The 21,425-nt window shown below is 41.1% G+C and overlaps 1 protein-coding gene across 3 annotated transcripts in view; it reads left to right on the top strand.

Moving 5' to 3' along the window:
• SEC24D (SEC24 homolog D, COPII coat complex component) overlaps positions 1-21,425 on the top strand; it is a 163,539-nt gene that overhangs the window by 73,805 nt on the left and 68,309 nt on the right. For all 3 annotated transcript variants that reach the window (XM_073603216.1, XM_073603224.1, XM_073603209.1), the window contains exon 9: positions 4,680-4,818. In XM_073603216.1, the coding sequence (XP_073459317.1) occupies positions 4,680-4,818 (139 nt within the window). The remainder of the gene's footprint in view (positions 1-4,679; positions 4,819-21,425) is intronic.

Genomic DNA, 21,425 nt, shown 5'->3' with positions numbered 1-21,425 from the left:
AATGTGTCAATGTTAACACACCTGCACGGCACACAGAAACTGAAGTGTATGTGCTGAAAGGACAACTGATGACCCATCATATAGCTCCAGAGTGACATCCTCAAAGCACCCAGTTATATAATTGCTCTTACAATGTATACATGGTAAAATGTCCATGCATGAGCTCACATCCCTGGCCTCCTCCTTACCTGGTAGCCCTCACATTGGGCTTGAAAGGGACACATGCAGGCAAAGAAAGACTTCAGTGATTTCAGCACTAGCTCTGGTCCATTGGCATCACTATGATCCCTGCACACTGCCAACAAGATGGCCAATCAGGAAGGAGACAGCAAGTCTTTGACTTCTGACAGGTAGCAGAAAGATAGCATAGCAGGAGGGAGGCTGTGGCCTGGTGGTTGAAAACCACAGATTTATAGAATGCAATATAATGAACCAATAATGTAGTGTATACAGTTTTTTTGTATTGTTATGGTCTGAATGCTGGTGCTGCTGAACTAGAGCTGGTTATAGATACCATCAGTACTGTGTATGCTTAGAGTTTGAATATTATTTCAGTATTCGTATTCTTCCAGGCATTCAACCTCCTCTAGTGGGCCAAAAATATCATATTGAATTACTCTGCTGGACATAATAACAAAATATGTGCAATAGTTTTTGGGCCCCTCAGTCAACCATTGCCCAATTAGAAAAATTTATTCAGTGCAAACAGATAGCTACAGATGAAGAGTAGCATTTACAAAACCCTAAACTGTTCATCTAATGTCAGACAGTGAACACCACTTTCCAGTCCAAGCTCTATCAGGAAGTAATAATAGAAGCATTCTGCATGTCTCTGTCTCCAGTCATTTAGGAGGTTGAAAGATTTGTTGGCTTTGTGAAACTCTAATATAATAAAACAGATGCACCGTTGGGGCATTATGAAGAATCGCTCCTGCTTCCCATTCGCTCCAGAAATTAGGAGTGTCCAGGTCTAAGTAGCAGCAGAATGGGGTCTCATCACCTACCTGACTCATCTCTGGTATGAATGGGCCACTGAGTCCTACTGAGCTCTTGCGTTCCTGTACAGTCCGCTCTAATGATATGTTCTCCCTGCTCTAAAATTGTGCACTTTTGCCAGGAACATCCATCAGATGTCCCCTTTTGGGAATATAGAGTATGGTACTTTTGCATTATCATTTGAACAGAAAATAAATTTAAATTGGATGTAAACCCCATTCATGAAATTTGAGCTGGTCACATATATCTGTAGTGTTTTCTTATCGCTCTCTAAGCCCTAAGTCCCGTGGCTTTCTCCTGCTTCATTCTTCTGTTATTAGCATGATAACTTCTGACAAGTTCTCTGTAATCTGTGATAAAACCAGACTGATCTTTGTGGCTGGAAGGTTGCTATAAATAGATAAGCAGATAGCTGGTCTATTCACAGCACAGCTCTGAAAGTATCTGCCCATGTGGAGTGGGGGGGGCGGTGTCTTTCCTCCAATCAGCTGTCTCTCGGTGTAAGCAAAGAATCCACACCCACAGGTCAATCAGGAAGAGAAAATTCTAACAGGACGTGCACTTTCTAAACAGTATATAAAGCTGAGACAGCAGATATACCTGTAAAACATATGTAGGGAGATTTGTTTCATCCCTGTGTATCATCTGTGGCTGTTCACTTCACTGGGTATATGTGAGGGTTTACATCCACTTTAAATATTAAAAATATCTATAGTAATGATTTTTTTTAAGCTCGCAAGAGTATTTTGGGAAGCCACCTGACCTTTTTATGTGTTTGATGAGAAGTCTGAAAATACATCAAAATGCCAAGCAGGTACTGAAGCCATTTGTCTGTCACCGTTAAAGCAGATAAGTGAACAAATAAATACATAGATTGCTTGGCAACTATCGGCAGCAGCAGGTCCAGAGAGAAGTGAGGCCATGTTGTGTTTTAATTAGACTTAGTGATGTGGGATCTAGTCTCTGTACAAAGAGGTCTCCCCTTGTGTTATCTTCCTACAGCCATAGACTGATGAGCTATAGCTGGTGATAAATGCCTTGCTCTACACAAAGACAAAGATGTGCATAAGTGAGAGAGTTCGCTTATCCTTCTTGCTGCTGAAATATACAAGCATGGAAAAAAGATAAGCCCTCTAACCGGAGCAGAGTTTAACTATGTGGTTTAAATCCTCGCTGCTTGCGACCACAATACTAGATTTCACCTACACTGAAAGTACAGAAACAGAATTTAGAGGCATCCACTGTAGGATTTAAGTGGAAAACATGGCTCAGTTTCTAGCCATTTGGTGACCTCTAATGTAACATTAACTGAGCATCTGAATTTCTGTGATAAAACGGTGTAGTTGCCAGGCAATATTCCAAATTTGACAGTTACAGAAAAAAAGTTTATTAGGCTGAATAGACAAGATTTGAAGCGTAACACATTTGCACCATGTTTACGATGATAGCAGCTATTCTACAGATTTATCAATTTTTCTAACTAACATAATTGGGGTTGATTTACTAAAACTGGAGAGTGCAAAATCTGGTGCGGCTGTGCATAGAAACCCATCGGCTTCCAGATTTTATTTATTGTTAAAGCTGAACAAGCTAAAGTTAAAAGCTGCACAGCTACACCAGATTCTGCACTCTCCAGTTTTAGTAAATCAACCCCAATGCCTTATTTATTGGTTTATTTATTTTGATTAGATTAACGAGGCAATAACCACTCATCAATTTGACATGCCTCAGAATTTGGTCTTGCCTTGCTTTATACTGCTGACTCTCTCGGTTGTATACTGACACCTAGGGAGATGTTTGGGTATGGTAGCATTTCTAGTTCTAAAACAATGTAGGATTGCTTCGCTCAGTGGTTAGTCTGAAGTAATGTTGTACAGCTGTTAGTTGTAACTTTAAATCATAAAATAGTCAACGGCAAAAAAATACATGGATCTTGTGCAATAAAAAAACTAACATTTATTTTATAAAACCAAAAATGGCAATTCACATGTGCTCAGTTTGTACTGATACACATCAGACCGGTAGGGAATAGTTCTGTTTCAGCCGGCACGCCATGGCCAGTGGCGGGGTTGGAGGAGAATATAGCTGCTGTCACTCCTGCAGATGAGATTGGCACCCAAATGACATCTGAATCTCCCTCCTGCACCAAGATGAAAAAGGGATGCAAGCTGTGTACAAGTGTGGGTCATGATAAATTTCTAGAAGTAATATAAATAATAATTAAAATAGAAATCATATAATAAACAATACTAAAAAAACCCACCATAAACAGGATTGATTATTTCTTAACCCATTCATTACCCCCTGAAGACATTGATTGTCAAGTTATGTGCCTTTTTTTTCTACCTTTTTTATATACAATAGTTATAAAATAGTAACTGTCATGCGAAAAGTTTACCTTTGGTTAGCATTTTCTTAGACATGGAAAATGTAAACCAATGGTAAAATTATACGTTATCAGCATGACATTATCTTGACACATGCCTCACTTAGAGCACCTTGAATTTAGTCTGTTAAAAATAAAATGATTTTAAAAGGAGGTGCATGTCATGCTGTTTAGTGATTATAAATTTTTTTCTTACCGAAATATAAAACTTGATCATTAGTTGGATGATTTAGGATAGATTAGGCAGCGTTGGGCAGATCAGTTTTTAGGAGGGGGAACCAATTAGGACTATCAGAACTGGACACCCCCCCCAAAAAAAAAAATGATTACAGTAAAACCTTGGTTTGAGAGTAACTTGGTTTGAGAGCATTTTGCAAGACCAGCGAAATTTTTAAATACATTTTGACTTGATATACAAGCAATGTCTTGATATACAAGTAGTGTCAGGTCACAACTGAGTATAAAAGAGAAGAGAGGAGCCTCTAAATGTAGCAATACAGTTACATTTAATGAAGGTACAACATTTAGCAACATATTGCTACACTTAGAGGCGCCTCCCTTTTCTTTTATACTCTGTAGCTCCTGCTGGATTTTGCTTCTAGTCCCCTTGTGGAGGCTGCCATTTGTGGATGGACATTTTATGGTAACACAACCTGGTCACATTACTATAATCTTTTTATATGGACTATAAACTGAAGGACTTATGAATAAATGGTTGTGGAACAAATCATCTGAGTTTCCATTATTTCTTATGGGGAAATTCGCTTTGTATACAAGTGCTTTGGATTACAAGCATGTTTCCGGAACGAATTATGCTCGCAATCCAAGCTTTTACTGTATTTGAATTGATACTCAGAATAGTTCAGTAATAATGTGAGTGCCGTTTTACATCTATAGTCACCTTTAGTGCTTGTTTGTGACACAGAATACTAACAATATTATTTACTTTAGAGTGTCATTGCAGTTAGTAGTAATCTTTGCATTAATGTGTTTGATGCACACTCAGAGCACTTTTGATGATCTCTGAACCACCACCACTTCACCACATGCACTTTTTTAAAGCAGCACACGCGCAATTATTCGATCTGGATCTTAGGTTAGCTCTGTCACATTATTGAAAATTAAAAATGCATGTATGTGAATACAACTACGATTGTGATGTACCACGCAAGACACACAGTAAACACATTAGAAGCACATGTATACATGAATGTATGTACATGTAGGTGAAACATCTACAATCATTGTAGTGTTGTACGTAACTGCTTTAACGAAACTGTATTTCTCCATTTTTTAGACTCCTCTTTATCTTGTGAATCATGGGGAAAATGGACCGATCCGCTGTAACCGATGTAAAGCTTATATGTGCCCATTCATGCTTTTCATGGAAGGAGGAAGGCGATACCAGTGTGGATTCTGCAACTGTGTTAATGATGGTAAACTTACTTTCCATTAACAGTTTTTGGTTTATAAGCACAATGGAAATGTAAAGATGCATTTATACTAAGTAGAGCATACCTGCTGGATCAATCTAACTTTTACCATGACACTCATCTTCTATGGCTAGCAGCTTCAGTAATTCCTGAATTAATTCAAATAGTGTCACTATCCTCACCTCCTGATCTTGAACCTTACCATGCAAATACCAGTATCTGTCATCCTATGGAAGCATCACCCACACCGGTTGAAGGTTGAAACACAAAAAGCAGGTTGCCTGAAGCTGGTAAAAAATAATAAATGCACATATTTTTGCTGGGAAAAAAAAGGGCATTTATTATTTTTTACCTGTAGCCTGCAGAGTGGAACGTGGGTTCAATGTCAGACTTCTGCACACACTGCATAGAACTCTTTGCCTGTAACTCTGTACAGGCAGACCATTCCTGAGCTGAAGGCAGTGTGAATGATATAGAAGCATGCTGAACAGCACGCTCACAGTTCATTGATAATACAAGTCCATCTGCCACGGTGGCGGATGGGACTTGTAGTTTCTTCAGTCACAGATTCCTGTGAATGAAGGGTGCAACTGCGCAGGCTGGGCCCTGTACAGCCTAGCTGTTTTCAAAATGTAACAGTGGGTGCGGGGAGAAGATCCCTCACCCACTGTCACAGAGAGGGGTCCTCTGGTGGCAGGAGGTGGATGCATAAGAGCATGTTACATGTTATACTTTAAATATGGGTGTAACATGTAACATGCTTCTAAAAGTGAACTTATCCTTTAAGGATAATAATTTCCTTGAGAGTGAAGCTCTATATGTTGTAATGGGAAAACCTATAGATCTGTACATCATGTCCTTTGTGGGGGATATTTCTCATCAATTCCTGTTCACACATGAAGTAAGGTGAGATCAGGACACATATGGCAACAAGAAAACTGGCAGAGGCTCTAAACATTCCCTGCTCTATTTAAGTAAATTAAACCTTTTGGCTGGTGTTTTATGTGGGGGAGGGGTGTACCAGTGGGCATAAAATATCATTTAATTTCAACAGTTATACTGTATTATGTGAAAGAGCAACTGATAAAATAATTAAGTGATGCATGTGTAAAAGTACTCAATGTTTGTTCCATGGCAGACAGAATGTTAGATGAAGGTGGAGGTACAAGACACTCTCTAGACATTAGAGGATAATTCTAAATCAGACATCAGAGGTCGGTTGGACGTGCGAGCTGATTCCAGTTGTTTTCAGGACAGCAAATCTTCTGAGTGCTCTATAAGCTTGAAGGGTCAGCCCACCCAGTCTATGTCAATACAGACAGGATGGGGAAGGAGGAGACTGGCACAGGCGGATGCTGCCAGCACCACTTATCTCTGGTGGAGACTGTTTTTCTTTTACCAGCCCAGTCAGTGTTCTTCAGAGAGATGTTGAGATCCTGTCCAAAAATGGCCAGAGCAAGAGGATCTCATGCCTTTGAGCTCCTTTAGTCTTGCTTGAAAATAAGGTGTAGGCAATACTGTCCTACAGTTCACTATACAAGTATTAACAATATATATCGAGTATGAAAAAACAGTTATTCCAAAAAAAGTATGTCAGATCTTTTACAGATATACATTTATGTGTGCTTAAAATTATAGATATGTATTGCTCAAATACAGTATGGAATATCATACTAATAAAAATATAGTAATTTGTCCTCTTTGGGGTTAATTAACTAAAGGATCGGAAAGCAGTCGTTTTTTCTCCAAGCAGCGTTTGTTTTTACTTGCACGCATTTCATTGCTATTACAACATGAGTGAGTATGACCTGAGAGTGCAGATTTTATTTTGTTTTAGAGGAGATATGGGAGAGGTAGAATACAGAGCCTTTCCTTCTAGTGCTTTATAGCACTTTGAAGGCATTTGCAAGAGGAGCTCAAAAACCTATAAAAAGGTGTTACTTGATGTGCTTGGACTTTAGAAAGTGCTTTTAAAAGATATTGGTAAAATAAAGGAAAGAAAATAAATGTAGCACACATTCCTAGACTAAATTCCTAGTGAAATAAAACAATGCTTTTTGGAATTGGAAGTCACCCATGTGCAGTAGGTGGATGTTTCCACATCATACTAGTAAATTACCTTCAGTATGAGGTAAACAATAAAAAAATAATTTATACATGTTTCAAAATTATGTATTTTCAGTTAACAGCAGTAAGTATATTATTCATGGGACTTGTGAGTTTGTTAAACTGAATGATTTTGCAAGGTTCGGTTCTCACGTTTGGACAAATATACCCAGATTTGATCTGACTATTCTTAGAGGGCACTCTTTGCCTTTTGTACTCTGTCTACCCTCAGATGCCCTCTCCAAGATGAGAAGCTCTTAGCAAAGTACTTGCATGACCCTGTGCTGTGGCATGCCAAAAAAAAAAAAAAACATAGATTGCAGTGTTCAGCCCATACCCAATACAGCAGGTCAGTTGACTTCAATCAGTGCTAACCAGTTGGCCCCTGCCCAGATAGTGTCAGAAAGCCTGATGAAAGCGACCCTGAGCTACATGGGTCCCTTATACACCCCACCTTAGAGGTTTTCCACTTTCAGCTAGAAAATAGAAAACATGTTTTCTGACAATTACCCACTCTCTTTGTGATGTAAAAAAAATAATTCTGAGAACTCAAGCGTTTAGAGACACACTGCTTTTTCCAGCATGACCCAGATCTGCTTGGTAACCTGTTGGTTTTTGCTTCGCATAGTAAACTCACCTGTTATCCTCAGGCAGAGTTTTTTCTTTCCCAATTTTGGTAGCTGGCACATAAAACCAACCTGCCAGCATCAGAAGGATGATGGAGATCTATGGACACATCTACAGGCATACCCCACTTTTAAGTACACAATGGGGTTTATTTACTAAAGCTGGAAAGTGCAAAATCAGGCTCACTTCTGCATAGAAACCAATAAGCTTCCAGGTTTTATTACCAAAGCTTAATTGAACATGCTGTGGTTAGAAGCTCACTGGTTTCTATGCAGAAGTGAGCCTGATTTTGCATATTCCAGCTTTAGTAAATAAACCCCATTGTGTACTTAAAAGTGAGGTATGCCTGTATACTGGCAACTCTACAGAGAAATTGAATAAAGAAAACTGCCAAAAATGTGTAATCTGGAATAATAAAAGCCTGTGTAAGTTGTCCGTGATGGTTCTATAATATCAATATTGTTTAACGAAACTTTTAGGATAGAAACATGGGAGGTGCTGTTGATGACATGTTTTTGAAGACACAAGCTCTAGGGCCATTGGGCTTCATTCACAGAACCAGATCGCATGCAGTATGTAGGTCTTCAGACAAATTTTCCCTAAATACTGCATGCGATCCTGAAATTGTCAATTGAAAAATGAAGAAAAAAATGGTGTGGTCTCCCCCACACCAAAATGAAAAAAGAAATATGGCATGGGGTCCCCTCCCCATAATCCATACAAGACCCTTATCCGAACAGGTCAGGAAAGGGGGTGTGACAAGCAAGCGCCCCCCCTCCTGAACCATACCAGGCCATAAGCCCTCAACATGGAGGGTACCTTTGGGCAGGGGGGCTCCCCCCAAAGCACCTTGTCCCCATGTTGATGGGGACAAGGGCCCCTAACCCCCAACCCTGGTCGGTTGTGGGGGTCTGCGCCTGAGTAGCTTATTGGAATCTGGAAGCCCCCTTTAACATAGGGGCCTCCAGATCCCCCAACCCATGTGAATGAGTAGGGGTACCCCCTACTCATTCACCCCAAAAAAAGTGTAGCATAAAAAAAGACAGGAGGCAGTTTTTGACAATTCCTTTATTGATCAAATAAAATAAAAAATGTCCCCCGGTGTAAATCCATTGTCAATCACGATGCCTGCCGCCACCACCGACCTGAAAGAAAATAAAAAAAACACTCCACTCCGGATGCTGGCTTCTGCCGTCTGCCAGCTCCTCCGCCTGACAGTTCTTAACTAAGGGGTGGTGCCACATGATGATGTGTTATATTACCACGTTTTCACTACTAAAATGCTGCATGACTTCATAAAATAACTACATTTTTTTAAGGTGCTCCATTCCGCTTTGTGAGTGGAGTCCACTGTCCTTGTCCTTGCTGTCACTGACCAAGGATAAGCAGAAGCAGAAAATTGAGGCTCCTGTACTGACAGGTACAGTCAGGTCCATAAATATTGGAACATCGACACAATTCTAATCTTTTTGGCTCTATACACCACCACAATGGATTTGAAATGAAACGAACAAGATGTGCTTTAACTGCAGACTTTCAGCTTTAATTTGAGGGTATTTATATCCAAATCAGGTGAACGGTGTAGGAATTACAACAGTTTGTATATGTGCCTCACACTTTTTAAGGGACCAAAAGTAATAGGACAATTGGCTGCTCAGCTGTTCCGTGGCCAGGTGTGTGTTATTCCCTCATTATCCCATTTACAAGGAGCAGATAAAAGGTCCAGAGTTCATTTCAAGTGTGCTACTTGCATTTGGAATCTGTTGCTGTCAACTCTCAATATGAGATCCAAAGAGCTGTCATTATCAGTGAAGCAAGCCATCATTAGGCTGAAAAAACAAAACAAACCCATCAGAGAGATAGCAAAAACATTAGGTGTGGCCAAATCAACTGTTTGGAACATCCTTAACCACTTCAGCCCCGGAAGGATTTACCCCCTTCCTGACCAGAGCACTTTTTACAATTCGGCACTGCGTCGCTTTAACTGCTAATTGCGCGGTCATGCAATGCTCTACCCAAACGAAATTTGCGTCCTTTTCTTCCCACAAATAGAGCTTTCTTTTGATGGTATTTGATCACCTCTGCCGTTTTTATTTTTTGCGCTATAAACGGAAAAAGACTGAAAATTTTGAAAAAAAATGATATTTTCTACTTTTTGTTATAAAAAAAATCCAATAAACTAAATTTTAGTCATACATTTAGGCCAAAATGTATTCGGCCACATGTCTTTGGTAAAAAAAATGTCAATAAGCGTATATTTATTGGTTTGCGCAAAAGTTATAGCGTCTACAAACTAGGGTACATTTTCTGTAATTTACACAGCTTTTAGTTTATGACTGCCTATGTCATTTCTTGAGGTGCTAAAATGGCAGGGCAGTACAAACCCCCCCCAAATGACCCCATTTTGGAAAGTAGACACCCCAAGGAAATTGCTGAGAGGCATGTTGAGCCCATTGAATATTTATTTTTTTTGTCCCAAGTGATTGAATAATGACAAAAAAAAAAAAAAAAAAAAAAATTTACAAAAAGTTGTCACTAAATGATATATTGCTCACATAGGCCATGGGCATATGTGGAATTGCACCCCAAAATACATTCAGCTGCTTCTCCTGAGTACGGGGATACCACATGTGTGAGACTTTTTGGGAGCCTAGCCGCGTACGGGGCCCCGAAAACCCAGCACCACCTTCAGGATTTCTAAGGGCATACATTTTTGATTTCACTCCTCACTACCTATCACAGTTTTGAAGGCCATAAAATGCCAAGATGGCACAACCCCCCCCCAAATGACCCCATTTTGGAAAGTAGACACCCCAAGCTATTTGCTGAGAGGCATGGTGAGTATTTTGCAGCTCTCATTTGTTTTTGAAAATGAAGAAAGACCAGAAAAAAAATTTTTTTTTTTTCTTTTTTCAATTTTCAAAACCTTGTGACAAAAAGTGAGGTCTGCAAAATACTCACTATACCTCTCAGCAAATAGCTTGGGGTGTCTACTTTCCAAAATGGGGTCATTTGGGGGGGTTTTGTGCCACCTGGGCTTTCCATTGCCTCCGAAACTGTGATAGGCAGTGAAGAGTGAAATCAAAAATTTACGGCCTTAGAAAGCCTGAAGGCGGTTCTTGGTTTTCGGGGTCCCGTACGCGGCTAGGCTCCCAAAAAGTCCCACACATGTGGTATCCCCGTACTCAGGAGAAGCAACAGAATTTATTTTGGGGTGTAATTTCACAAATCCCCATGGCATGTTTGAGCAATATAACATTTAGTGACAACTTTGTGCAAAAAAAAAAAAAAAAAAAAAAAATTTGTCTCTTTCCCGCAACTTGTGTCACAATATAAAATATTCCATGGACTCGACATGCCTCTCAGCAAATAGCTTGGGGTGTCTACTTTCCAAAATGGGGTCATTTGGGGGGGTTTGAACTGTCCTGGCATTTTATGCACAACATTTAGAAGCTTATGTCACACATCACCCACTCTTCTAACCACTTGAAGACAAAGCCCTTTCTGACACTTTTTGATTACATGAAAAAATTATTTTTTTTTGCAAGAAAATTACTTTGAACCCCCAAACATTATATATTATTTTAAAGCAAATGCCCTACAGATTAAAATGGTGGGTGTTTCATTTTTTTTTTTCACACAGTAATTGCGCAGCGATTTTTCAAACGCATTTTTTGTGGAAAAAACACACTTTTTTAAATTTTAATGCACTAAAACACACTATATTGCCCAAATGTTTGATGAAATAAAAAAGATGATCTTAGGCCGAGTACATGGATACCAAACATGACATGCTTTACAATTGCGCACAAACGTGCAGTGGCAACAAAATTAATACATTTTTAAAAGCCTTTAAAAGCCTTTACAGGTTACCACTTTAGATTTACAGAGGAGGTCTACTGCTAAAATTACTGCCCTCGATCTGACCTTCGCGGTGATACCTCACATGCATGGTGCAATTGCTGTTTACATTTGACTCCAGACCGACGCTTGCGTTCGCCTTAGCGCGAGAGCAGGGGGGACAGGGGTGCTTTTTTTTTTTTTTTTTTTTTTTTCTTTATTATTTTTTTGCTTTTTTATCTTATTTTTAAACTGTTCCTTTCATATTTTTTTTTAAATCATTTTTATTGTTATCTCAGGGAATGTAAATATCCCCTATGATAGCAATAGGTAGTGACAGGTACTCTTTTTTGAAAAAATTGGGGTCTATTAGACCCTAGATTTCTCCTCTGCCCTCAAAGCATCTGACCACACCAAGATCGGTGTGATAAAATGCTTTCCCAATTTCCCAATGGCGCTGTTTACATCCGGCGAAATCTAAGTCCTAAAATGCTCGTAGCTTCCGGTTTCTTAGGCCATAGAGATGTTTGGAGCCACTCTGGTCTCTGATCAGCTCTATGGTCAGCTGGCTGAATCACCGGCTGCATTCTCAGGTTCCCTGTTGAGACAGGAGAGCCAGAGAAAAACACGGAAGACGGTGGGGGGGGGGGGGGCATTCCCTCCCACTGCTTGTAAAAGCAGTCTAGAGGCTAATTAGCCACTAGGATTGCTTTTACATGAAAGCCGACCGCTGGCTGAAAAGAATGATACCAAGATGATACCTAAACCTGCAGGCATCATTCTGGTATAACCACTCAAAGTCGTGAATGGCGTACCTGAAGACAAAAAAATGGTTAACAATAAAGCACAGTAAACGGTAAAGTATAAAAAATTGCATACCTGAAAAGCAAACATGATAAAACATAATAACAATAAAACATTGCAGAATAGAATACAGTAAAAAAGAGCAGAACACCAGAGAGAGAATAGAGAGAGAGAGAACAATAAAACGACAACTATTTTTTTTTATTTTTGTTTGTGTTTTTTTTTTTTTTTTTTTACACTTTTTTTTTGTAACTGTAACTTTTATAACTGTAACCGGTTCCAGGTTCGGGTCTCTCAAAATGCGATGGCATCTTGGGAGACCCTGTGAAAGTGTGCCTAGTCTGTGCAATGCTGTACCCTACGCTAATACTCAACTAGTGAATGGTAGCGTTCAAAACATTCACCAATGCAAAGACCAGGATTGTCAGGACAGGAGGGACAATAATAGCGGGTGTCACGTCTATATACGCGCTTGCTGCAGACACATCTTTTTTGGGGGGGTTCGTTGGGTAGGGGTACTCGGGAGGACATATAAATGCCTCTCATGCAGCCGTCTGCATTTGGTTGGGGATGTGAATGGGGGAAATACGGGCGCTGCAGAAGTGGTGGGTTCCCAATTAGGATTGGCGAATGCAGCAGGAAGGGCATTATGGGCACGACGGGCCTGTGTTTGTCTTTTTGGTGGCAGCGGGACACTACTTGTGCTTGCCACCTCACCAGCTTGAACTGCACTTATGGGACTCGCCACGTCACCAAGTGTTACTGCAGTGCTGGTATGACTACGACCGGGGTGTACTAGGCCGCTGGTGCTTGCCAGTTCACCAAAACGCTACAAAAAAAAGTGACAGTGATCGATCGATACTGCACTTGGGTGGGCTGGGCTGGGCCGGGCGGAGGGGCAAAACACAGGTGCTAGCAGGTATCTGGGCTGATCCCACTAACACTGCGTTTTTGGGAACCCTAAACTGCTGGGGACGCTAGTATAGATCTGATCGGATCAGATATTGATCCGATCAGATACTATACCACTAAGGGAGGCGTATGCTGCATGCGTGGGTGTTAGTGCTACTGGCGCTAATCTGACGCTGCCTGGGGCTGGTGCTTGCCAGTTCACCAAAATGCTACCAAAAAAACTGTTAGCGATCGCAGGGATCAGGCCTGACTCTGCGAACGCTGCAGTTATGCGTTTAGTGTTTTGTAAGTGACAGTGATCGATCGATACTGCACTTGGGTGGGCTGGGCGGAGGGGCAAAACGCAGGTGCTAGCAGGTATCTGGGCTGATCCCGCTAACACTGCGTTTTTGGGAACCCTAAACTGCTGGGGACGCTAGTATAGATCTGATCGGATCAGATATTGATGTGTTCAGATACTATACCACTAAGGGAGGTGTACGGTGCGTGTACGGTGCGTGCGTGGGTGTTCGCGGTACTGGCGCTAATCTGACGCTGCCTGGGGCGACGCATATCACCGCCGGGCGATCAGGTGGCTAAACCTTTATTCGGTAATAAACGGCGGGTGCCCTGACACTAAAAAAAATAAACGAACTAACCAGCGTCACCCGTAACAGTTATACGGTGATCAGTGGTGAAAGGGTTAACTAGGGGGCAATCAAGGGGTTAAAACATTTATTCGGTAGTATATGGGGGTCCCTGTCGCTATAAAACGCTGACAGCGAACCTAAATATTTACGTTCCTAACTAGCGTCACCAGCGACACTAATACAGCGATCAGAAAAATGATCGCTTAGCGACACTGGTGACAGGGGGTGATCAAGGGGTTAAAACTTTATTAGGGGGGGTTAGGGGGGTACCCTAGACCTACAGGGGGCTAATACTAACTGTCTTACCACTGCTAACTGTCACAAACTGACACTATGCAGTAATCAGGAAAAAAACAAAACAAAACAAAAAAACCTGCTTGGTGTCAGTTTGTGACGGGGGGGGGGGGTGATTGGGGGGGATCGGGGGGCGATCGGGGGGGGATCGGGGGTGTTTTGTGTGCCTGGCATGTTCTACTGTGTTGTGTGTGTGTGTTGTGCACTTACATGTCTTCTCTCCTCGGTGCTGGAACGGAAACTGGCCAGCCGAGGAGAGATGACATCACATCCTCTGCCTCTGTGTACTATACAGAGACAGGGGATGTTTCTCATTGGCTGGGAGCGATCGCGAGGGGGGGGCCACGATCGGATGGTCTCCCCCTCGTCTCTCATCGCTTCCAACCAAATGCCGACCGCCGATGGCACCGGGGGGGGGTCCGATCGGACCCCCCGCCCGCGGGAAGGCAATCACGTACCAGGTACGTGATTTTGCCTGCCCGTGCCGCTCTGCTCACGTATATATGCGTGAGGCGGTCGGCAAGTGGTTAAAAACAAAGAATGCATCGGTGAGCTCAGCAACACCAAAAGACCTGGAAGACCACGGAAAACAACTGTGGTGGATGACCGAAGAATTCTTTCCCTGGTGAAGAAAACACCCTTCACAACAGTTGGCCAGATCAAGAACACTCTCCAGGAGGTAGGTGTATGTGTGTCAAAGTCAACAATCAAGAGAAGACTTCGCCAGAGTGAATACAGAGGGTTCACCACAAGATGTAAACCATTGGTGAGCCTCAAAAACAGGAAGGCCAGATTAGAGTTTGCCAAACAACATCTAAAAAAGCCTTCGCAGTTCTGGAACAATATCCTATGGACTGATGAGACCAAGATCAACTTGTACCAGAGTGATGGGAAGAGAAGAGTATGGAGAAGGAAAGGAACTGCTCATGATCCAAAGCATATCACCTCATCAGTGAAGCATGGTGGTGGTAATGTCATGACGTGGGCATGTATGGCTACCAATGGAACTGGTTCTCTTGTATTTATTGATGATGTGACTGCTGACAAAAGCAGCAGGATGAATTCTGAAGTGTTTTGGGCAATATTATCTGCTCATATTCAGCCGAATGCTTCAGAACTCATTGGACGGCGCTTCACAGTGCAGATGGACAATGACCCGAAGCATACTGCGAAAGCAACCAAAGAGTTTTTTAAGGGAAAAAAATGGAATGTTATGCAATGGCCAAGTCAATCACCTGACCTGAATCCGATTGAGCATGCATTTCACTTGCTGAAGACAAAACTGAAGGGAAAATGCCCCAAGAACAAGCAGGAACTGAAGATGGTTGCAGTAGAGGCCTGGCAGAGCATCACCACAGATGAAATCCAGCGTCTGGTGATGTCTATGCATTCCAGACTTCAGGCTGTAATTGACTGCAAAGGATTTACCAAGTATTAAAAAGTGAAAGTTTGGATGATTGTTAATCTGTCCCATTACTTTTGGTCCCTTAAAAAGTGGGAGGCACATATACAAACTGTTGTAATTCCTACACCGTTCACCTGATTTGGATGTAAATACCCTCAAATTAAAGCTGAAAGTCTGCAGTTAAAGCACATCTTGTTCGTTTAATTTCAAATCCATTGTGGTGGTGTATAGAGCCAAAAAGATTACAATTGTGTTGATGTCCCAATATTTATGGACCTGACTGTATAGAACTTATGGGCTTGGCTATAAACAGACTGAGTAGCTAATCATGGGATTCTTCCACAGTGCAGTTTTCACTGCAAATATTCTTTGGATTTAACCATATAAATTATAAGTGATTAAAGCTGAGCTCTAGACAAATATAAAAGACAAATGAATGCAGCTATGTAATCATCATTACATCATTAAATGTTTGCTTTAAATGTAAGCAGTGTAAGTACCTGAATGTTACCTGATATCAGTCTCATACAATCTCTGTATAGCAGAGCCAAAGTTAAAAGAAAGTAGCAGCACGACCAGCAAATCAGCTTATGTACTGACAGTAAGCTTGCTGATAGGAGATGAAATCAGAGTGACAGAGAGATGAGCTCATCACTATGCTGCTTCTCCTTTTACTGTCCAGTAACAGGCGGGCGCAGGTCCAGGATGACCTGGGTTTAGAGGATATAGGTTGAATGATTCTGGCCATTAGACTAAGGATATCTGTGGGAGAAGTATCTGGATTAAATGTGAATAAAGCAGAAAAAGCTAGTTTTGTTATATTATCTTTTATTTGGCTATTCATTTGTATCTTTTTTGGCTTTAGATCTGCGATTTCTATGAATTAATAACCATTGCATCATAATTGCCCCTGGCACCCCATATAATGTAAGCATATTAAAAAATATTTCATTTGTTGGCTCTTAAGCCAGCCATAGACAGTTTGAATCTCACCCGGTTCATTAGGCACCGAACAAGATTCAAACCATGTATGATCAGGCTGAATGTACCCAAGTTGATCAATCAACTTGGGAAAACCCAGCCTGTTGAATTTTACATGCGTTATTGCTAGCAACTTTTATAGCCTTTAGCAGTAATCACTGTGTTCTCCCGGCGGGGGGCGGTGAGAACTCAGTGGCTCCACGGGAGGGATTTTCTCATCAACACTGGCTGTGTTGATGGAGGAATCGAGCGATTCGCTCCATCTTTGGCCGGATTTTTTGTACTGACAAAACAACACAAACTGAAGTTCTTTCCCACACATTTTTTTGCAGAACTATATCTAATACTGTATGTGATTACATTTAAACAGACTACCCAGACCTTTGTAAAGTGGTAAAGTGTTGCATGTGTCAGTTTTTTTTATAAATAGCTTGTATAAATGTATGTACCCTGCTCTTAATTACTGCCATTAGCACATATATTTTACTTCACATCATTTCTTTCACAATGGCAGGAAGTGTAAAACATGCTTTCCAGTAATGGTATAACCTCCGGGCTTTTTTATTTGCTCTCACAAAACACCCAGTACAAAGCTTCACTTCTACAAAACAATCGGCATGGCTTCACTTTATTTCCTCAAGGAAAGGCTTAGGAATAGGCAATAGCTGTCAGTAGTTCCAGTTTACAGTATGTCACCACCTCAACCACAGTTACAAGCAAGGGCAAGAGTCAGAAATGATGTACATGTTGAAAAATCTTTGCAGTCATGAAAGGAAGGTTCTATTCCCTGCAATAGAAGAGATATCAGTGCTTTTACTGCAGTGCTGCCTGCATTGGATTATAAAGTCATGGTGGGTTCATTTAGGCCGGCCATACATGGCTTAGTATTTTTCGTTCAGCCAGCCAGCTGAACAAAAAAAAAACAACATATTTCCCTATGCACACATTTGAGGCCATCCCGCTGTCCCTTTGTCCTGGGACAGTGGGACTCCTCCACCATCAGAATACACTGATCAGCGTTGTGGCCTATTGGCTACATGCAGGGCTACAGGGATCAAAATTTGTGCGGTTCCTGCTGAACTGGCCACATTTCAATCCATGTATGGTCAACTTTAGGAGAAGACAATAGTGTTCCAATATGGCGCGTGAAAGTATATGCAAGGAAGTGAACTCAAAATCACTCTTCATATTGCTAAGCTGACCTTGGTCAGACAGTTCTACAAAACATTCTAATTGTCTAGGCTTCCTTCCTTAGGACATCATAGAACATTAAGAAAGTTGTTTTTAAGCTGCATTTCCATGAATCCCTCTATGGCGATGCACTCTAATTGCAACTGATTTGGTTTATGACTATATTTATTTTTTTAAGGTACTTAAATAGCGCTGTCTATTTACGTAGCGCTTCACATTTATATAAATTGTACATTCACATCAGTCCCTGCCCTCAAGGAGCTTACAATCTAAAGCCCCTAACACACATTCATACATACACATAATAGGTCTAATTTAGACTGGAGCCAATTACCTTACCAGCATGTCTTTGGAGTGTGGGAGGAAACCCACGCAGGTACAGAGAGAACATGCAAACTCCAGGCAAATAGTATATAGGTTGGGATTCAAACCGGAAACCTTAGTGCTGCCAGGTGGAAGTGATATGTGATACCCCATGACTTTCTTCAATTTTCTCTTCTTTATGTAAAAAACACAGGGATCCAGAACAAATGGCAGTTTGCAGTGAATGAAGGTTCATGTTGCCAAACCTCAACATGAGCAGTGTATACCAACAGGATCCTCGTAAAGTAGAGTACCGTATATACTCGAGTATAAGTCGAATTTTTCAGCACATTTTTTTGTGCTGAAAGTGCCCCCCTCGACTTATACTTGAGTCAAGCACTTTTCTGCAGCAAAAAATTTCATTTTCCGAACTGACTTTGGGGCCCCGTATCTCAGGGCCACTTGGTGCTAGGAACCCCAAATTTGGTTTGCAAACCCAGAAGAACTGGTACCACAACATATCCAAAGCTGGGGTTCCTAGGACCAAGTGGCCCCCGAGATACGGGGCCCCAAAATCGGTTCGGAAAATGTCATTCTCTGCTGCAGAAAAGTGCTTGACATTTTCTGAACCGACTTTGGGGCCCCGTATCTCAGGGCCACTTGGTCCTATGAACCCCAAATTTGGTGTGCAAACCCAGTGGAACTGGTACCACAACATATCCAAAGCTGGGGTTCTTAGGACCAAGTGGCCCCGAGATACAGGGCCCCAAACCCGGTTCAGAAAATGTCATTCTCTGCTGCAGAAAAGTGCTTGACATTTTCTGAACCGATTTTTGGGGCCCTGTATCTCGGGAACACTTGGTGCTAGAAACCCCAGTGGCCCCAAGATACGGGGCCTCAAAGTCGGGCAACTGTGTCCATCTGCAACAATGTCATTTCGGGACCCTTTGGGTTCAGAGACCCCAAATTTTGGCTGCAGCTAGGGGGCATCTAGGAACCCTTAACTACCAAGTTTGAAGTTCGGGGGACCTATGGCTGCAAATGGGCACAGTGAGGCTGCAAATGGGCATTGTTGACCCTCTTTTCCACTTACAGTACGTGTGCATTTCTCACCCTCGTCTTATACTCGGGTCACTAAGTTTTTCCCATTTTTTTTGTGGTAAATTAGGGCGTCGACTTATACTCGTAACGACTTATACTCGAGTATATACGGTAATACATTATATTGTTTGTATTGTTTTTGAAGGGTCGGATTTGTATCACTGTCTTAGTCCCTGGTGAGTTTTACTCTCGCTGATATGTCAATGTTGGCTGGAGTTACATTTTAAAATTCCATTCACCCAAAAGAAGCTTTAATTAAAAAAATCATATTGTGAGCAGTTAGTGTACTTTGGATTTGTGTTTTGTTTTTTTTTTTGAAGCAGGTGAATAGGAAAAAATGAGGGCATAAAACATGTCTGAGATGTGATAGGTGTTCATTACTCTTCCTTCTATGTCTATTCTAGTATCCATGAACGTGGATCTAGACGCTATTTCTGCCATAGGATTCTATGCTACTTACAGTACGTCAGTAGGAAGGGAAGTGTTATGCTTTACTTTGCTAAAAATTTTTTCAGTAGCTAAAATTTAGCTTTTTCCCTACTTCTTTGTTGGATCTAAGTGCCGGTGTTCCTTCGCATTTCAGGTGGAGATGCACAGCTAGCTGTGGTGCCCACAATTCACTACAATGTGGTGTGCTGCAGGGAGCAGAAACTACACATTCTGTTATTCCTCACCCATTCTACAGCAGTGGAGGTGTGTACCACTCTGCAGAGACCATGTAGTACCATTTGTTTGTAGGTAGGGTAAAAAGGTAGGTTGGTGCTGCAGCCGATGGCCAACAAAACAGGTTGTTTACATCGGAACATACTGCTGTATTCTAGCAGTGGACTGAAAACACAAAGGTGATAACACTGATTACCATTTAAACAGATGGTGTCATCGTCATCCCCTGACTTAAGGAGTGGCATACAGTGGTTTCTGGCAGGTTGTCCATACAATGCTTTAATATAAATTATGCTCATGCATAGAGTACAAATTAGTGGGTGTTTGTGACTGCTCTGTAATATCTTTTTTTTTTTCTCGTATTCAGCCCATGCATACACTTTAAGTCTTATGACTGTAGAGACCTACATCTAGCCAACATAAACATTCTCTTGTGTATTTGGTGTATCTATGAGTATTTCTTGATGCTTATGTGAAACATGACTTTCTATAGAAAAGTAACTGTTAATCTGCTACTAAAGGAACCAAGTAAGAGCAGCTTGATGAAAGCTAGGTACATATCGCTTGCCACAGAACCAACCAGATGTTGCAAGCCCAGCTGGGAATCTTTGTTGTATATATTGCCCAAATTTTGACTTTAAAGTGTTATTGCAGTAAAATCAGTCTGTATATGCAGTAAAGCATGCTTGTTATACTTACTGTGGAACCTAAGGGGTTAGTCCTGTGCATTGTGAAAAAAAGGCTGTTTGATCCTGTCTTCTCTGTCTTCCACTGTCCCAGTCCATCTCCTGATAAGACAGAGCCTTTGGAGTCACTCTGCACATGCTCAGTTTGGTGTGTATTGCAAAAAATGTTTTTTTTCAATATTTTTTTTTTGGGAGGGTGCATGTGATCGGCTCAGGGCCAATCAGCACTGTCCAGGCAGGGGTCCTGCAGCCTCATAGGACAGTCAGAGTAGAATGAAAACTCATCCTACAAGCTTTAATGGAAGTCCCAAGACTGCTATATACTGCTGATGAGAAGAGGTGTTTAGCCAATTATATTTACTAAACTATTGAGGGAGACCAGATATAGTGAATGCAGGGTCCTGGGTTTAGTAACACTTTAAGGGATATTACTATTGAGAAATTATGAACTTTCAATATGAAACCAATGACACCTCTAGAAAGAATGTAAATTACATTTAAAGAGGATGTTTCAATAACTCCTCCATTAATCATTAATCTTTTTGACTTACACAGATATACATAAGGAAGTTATTAGAAACTTCAAGACCTCAGACACTTTTCAAAAAATATATTTATAAAACAAATCAGCCTAAAAATGGGGGATTTGCTCAAAATCCATTCAGCAAAATATTTCTCACCATATTCTTCCAGATAACTTGTATAATGTCACCAATAGAGAGGATCTGAGATATAAAATAAAAGAGTTGTTTTAATAAGCTCTATGTGCCTATGGATTTCATGGCTTCAGCGTCTATTAATCTTCCAGTGACAAGCTCATTTTCACTGAAGATACCATGCCATATTTGTCCAAGAGTTACTCTATGTGACTCATAAGCAAGTGTTTCTGTGATTTTGGATGAGTCCCAAGTTTTCTTTTTGTCGGAACAAGTCCTGCTAGACATTAGAATTAACTTGGATATCCTCATTTAAATTGCTGCGGCACAGTCCTTTCCCTAAAAGAGAAATGTTTTCAACTTTGAAACTTGAACTTCGAGACGCCAATGCCGAGAGTTTTCTTTTCCCTTT

This window comes from Aquarana catesbeiana, linkage group LG01 (genome assembly GCF_042186555.1).
Source record: "Aquarana catesbeiana isolate 2022-GZ linkage group LG01, ASM4218655v1, whole genome shotgun sequence".
Lineage (NCBI taxonomy): Eukaryota > Metazoa > Chordata > Amphibia > Anura > Ranidae > Aquarana > Aquarana catesbeiana.
The sequence above is the reverse complement of the archived record's forward strand: the minus strand, read 5'-3'. Positions and strand labels throughout refer to the sequence as shown.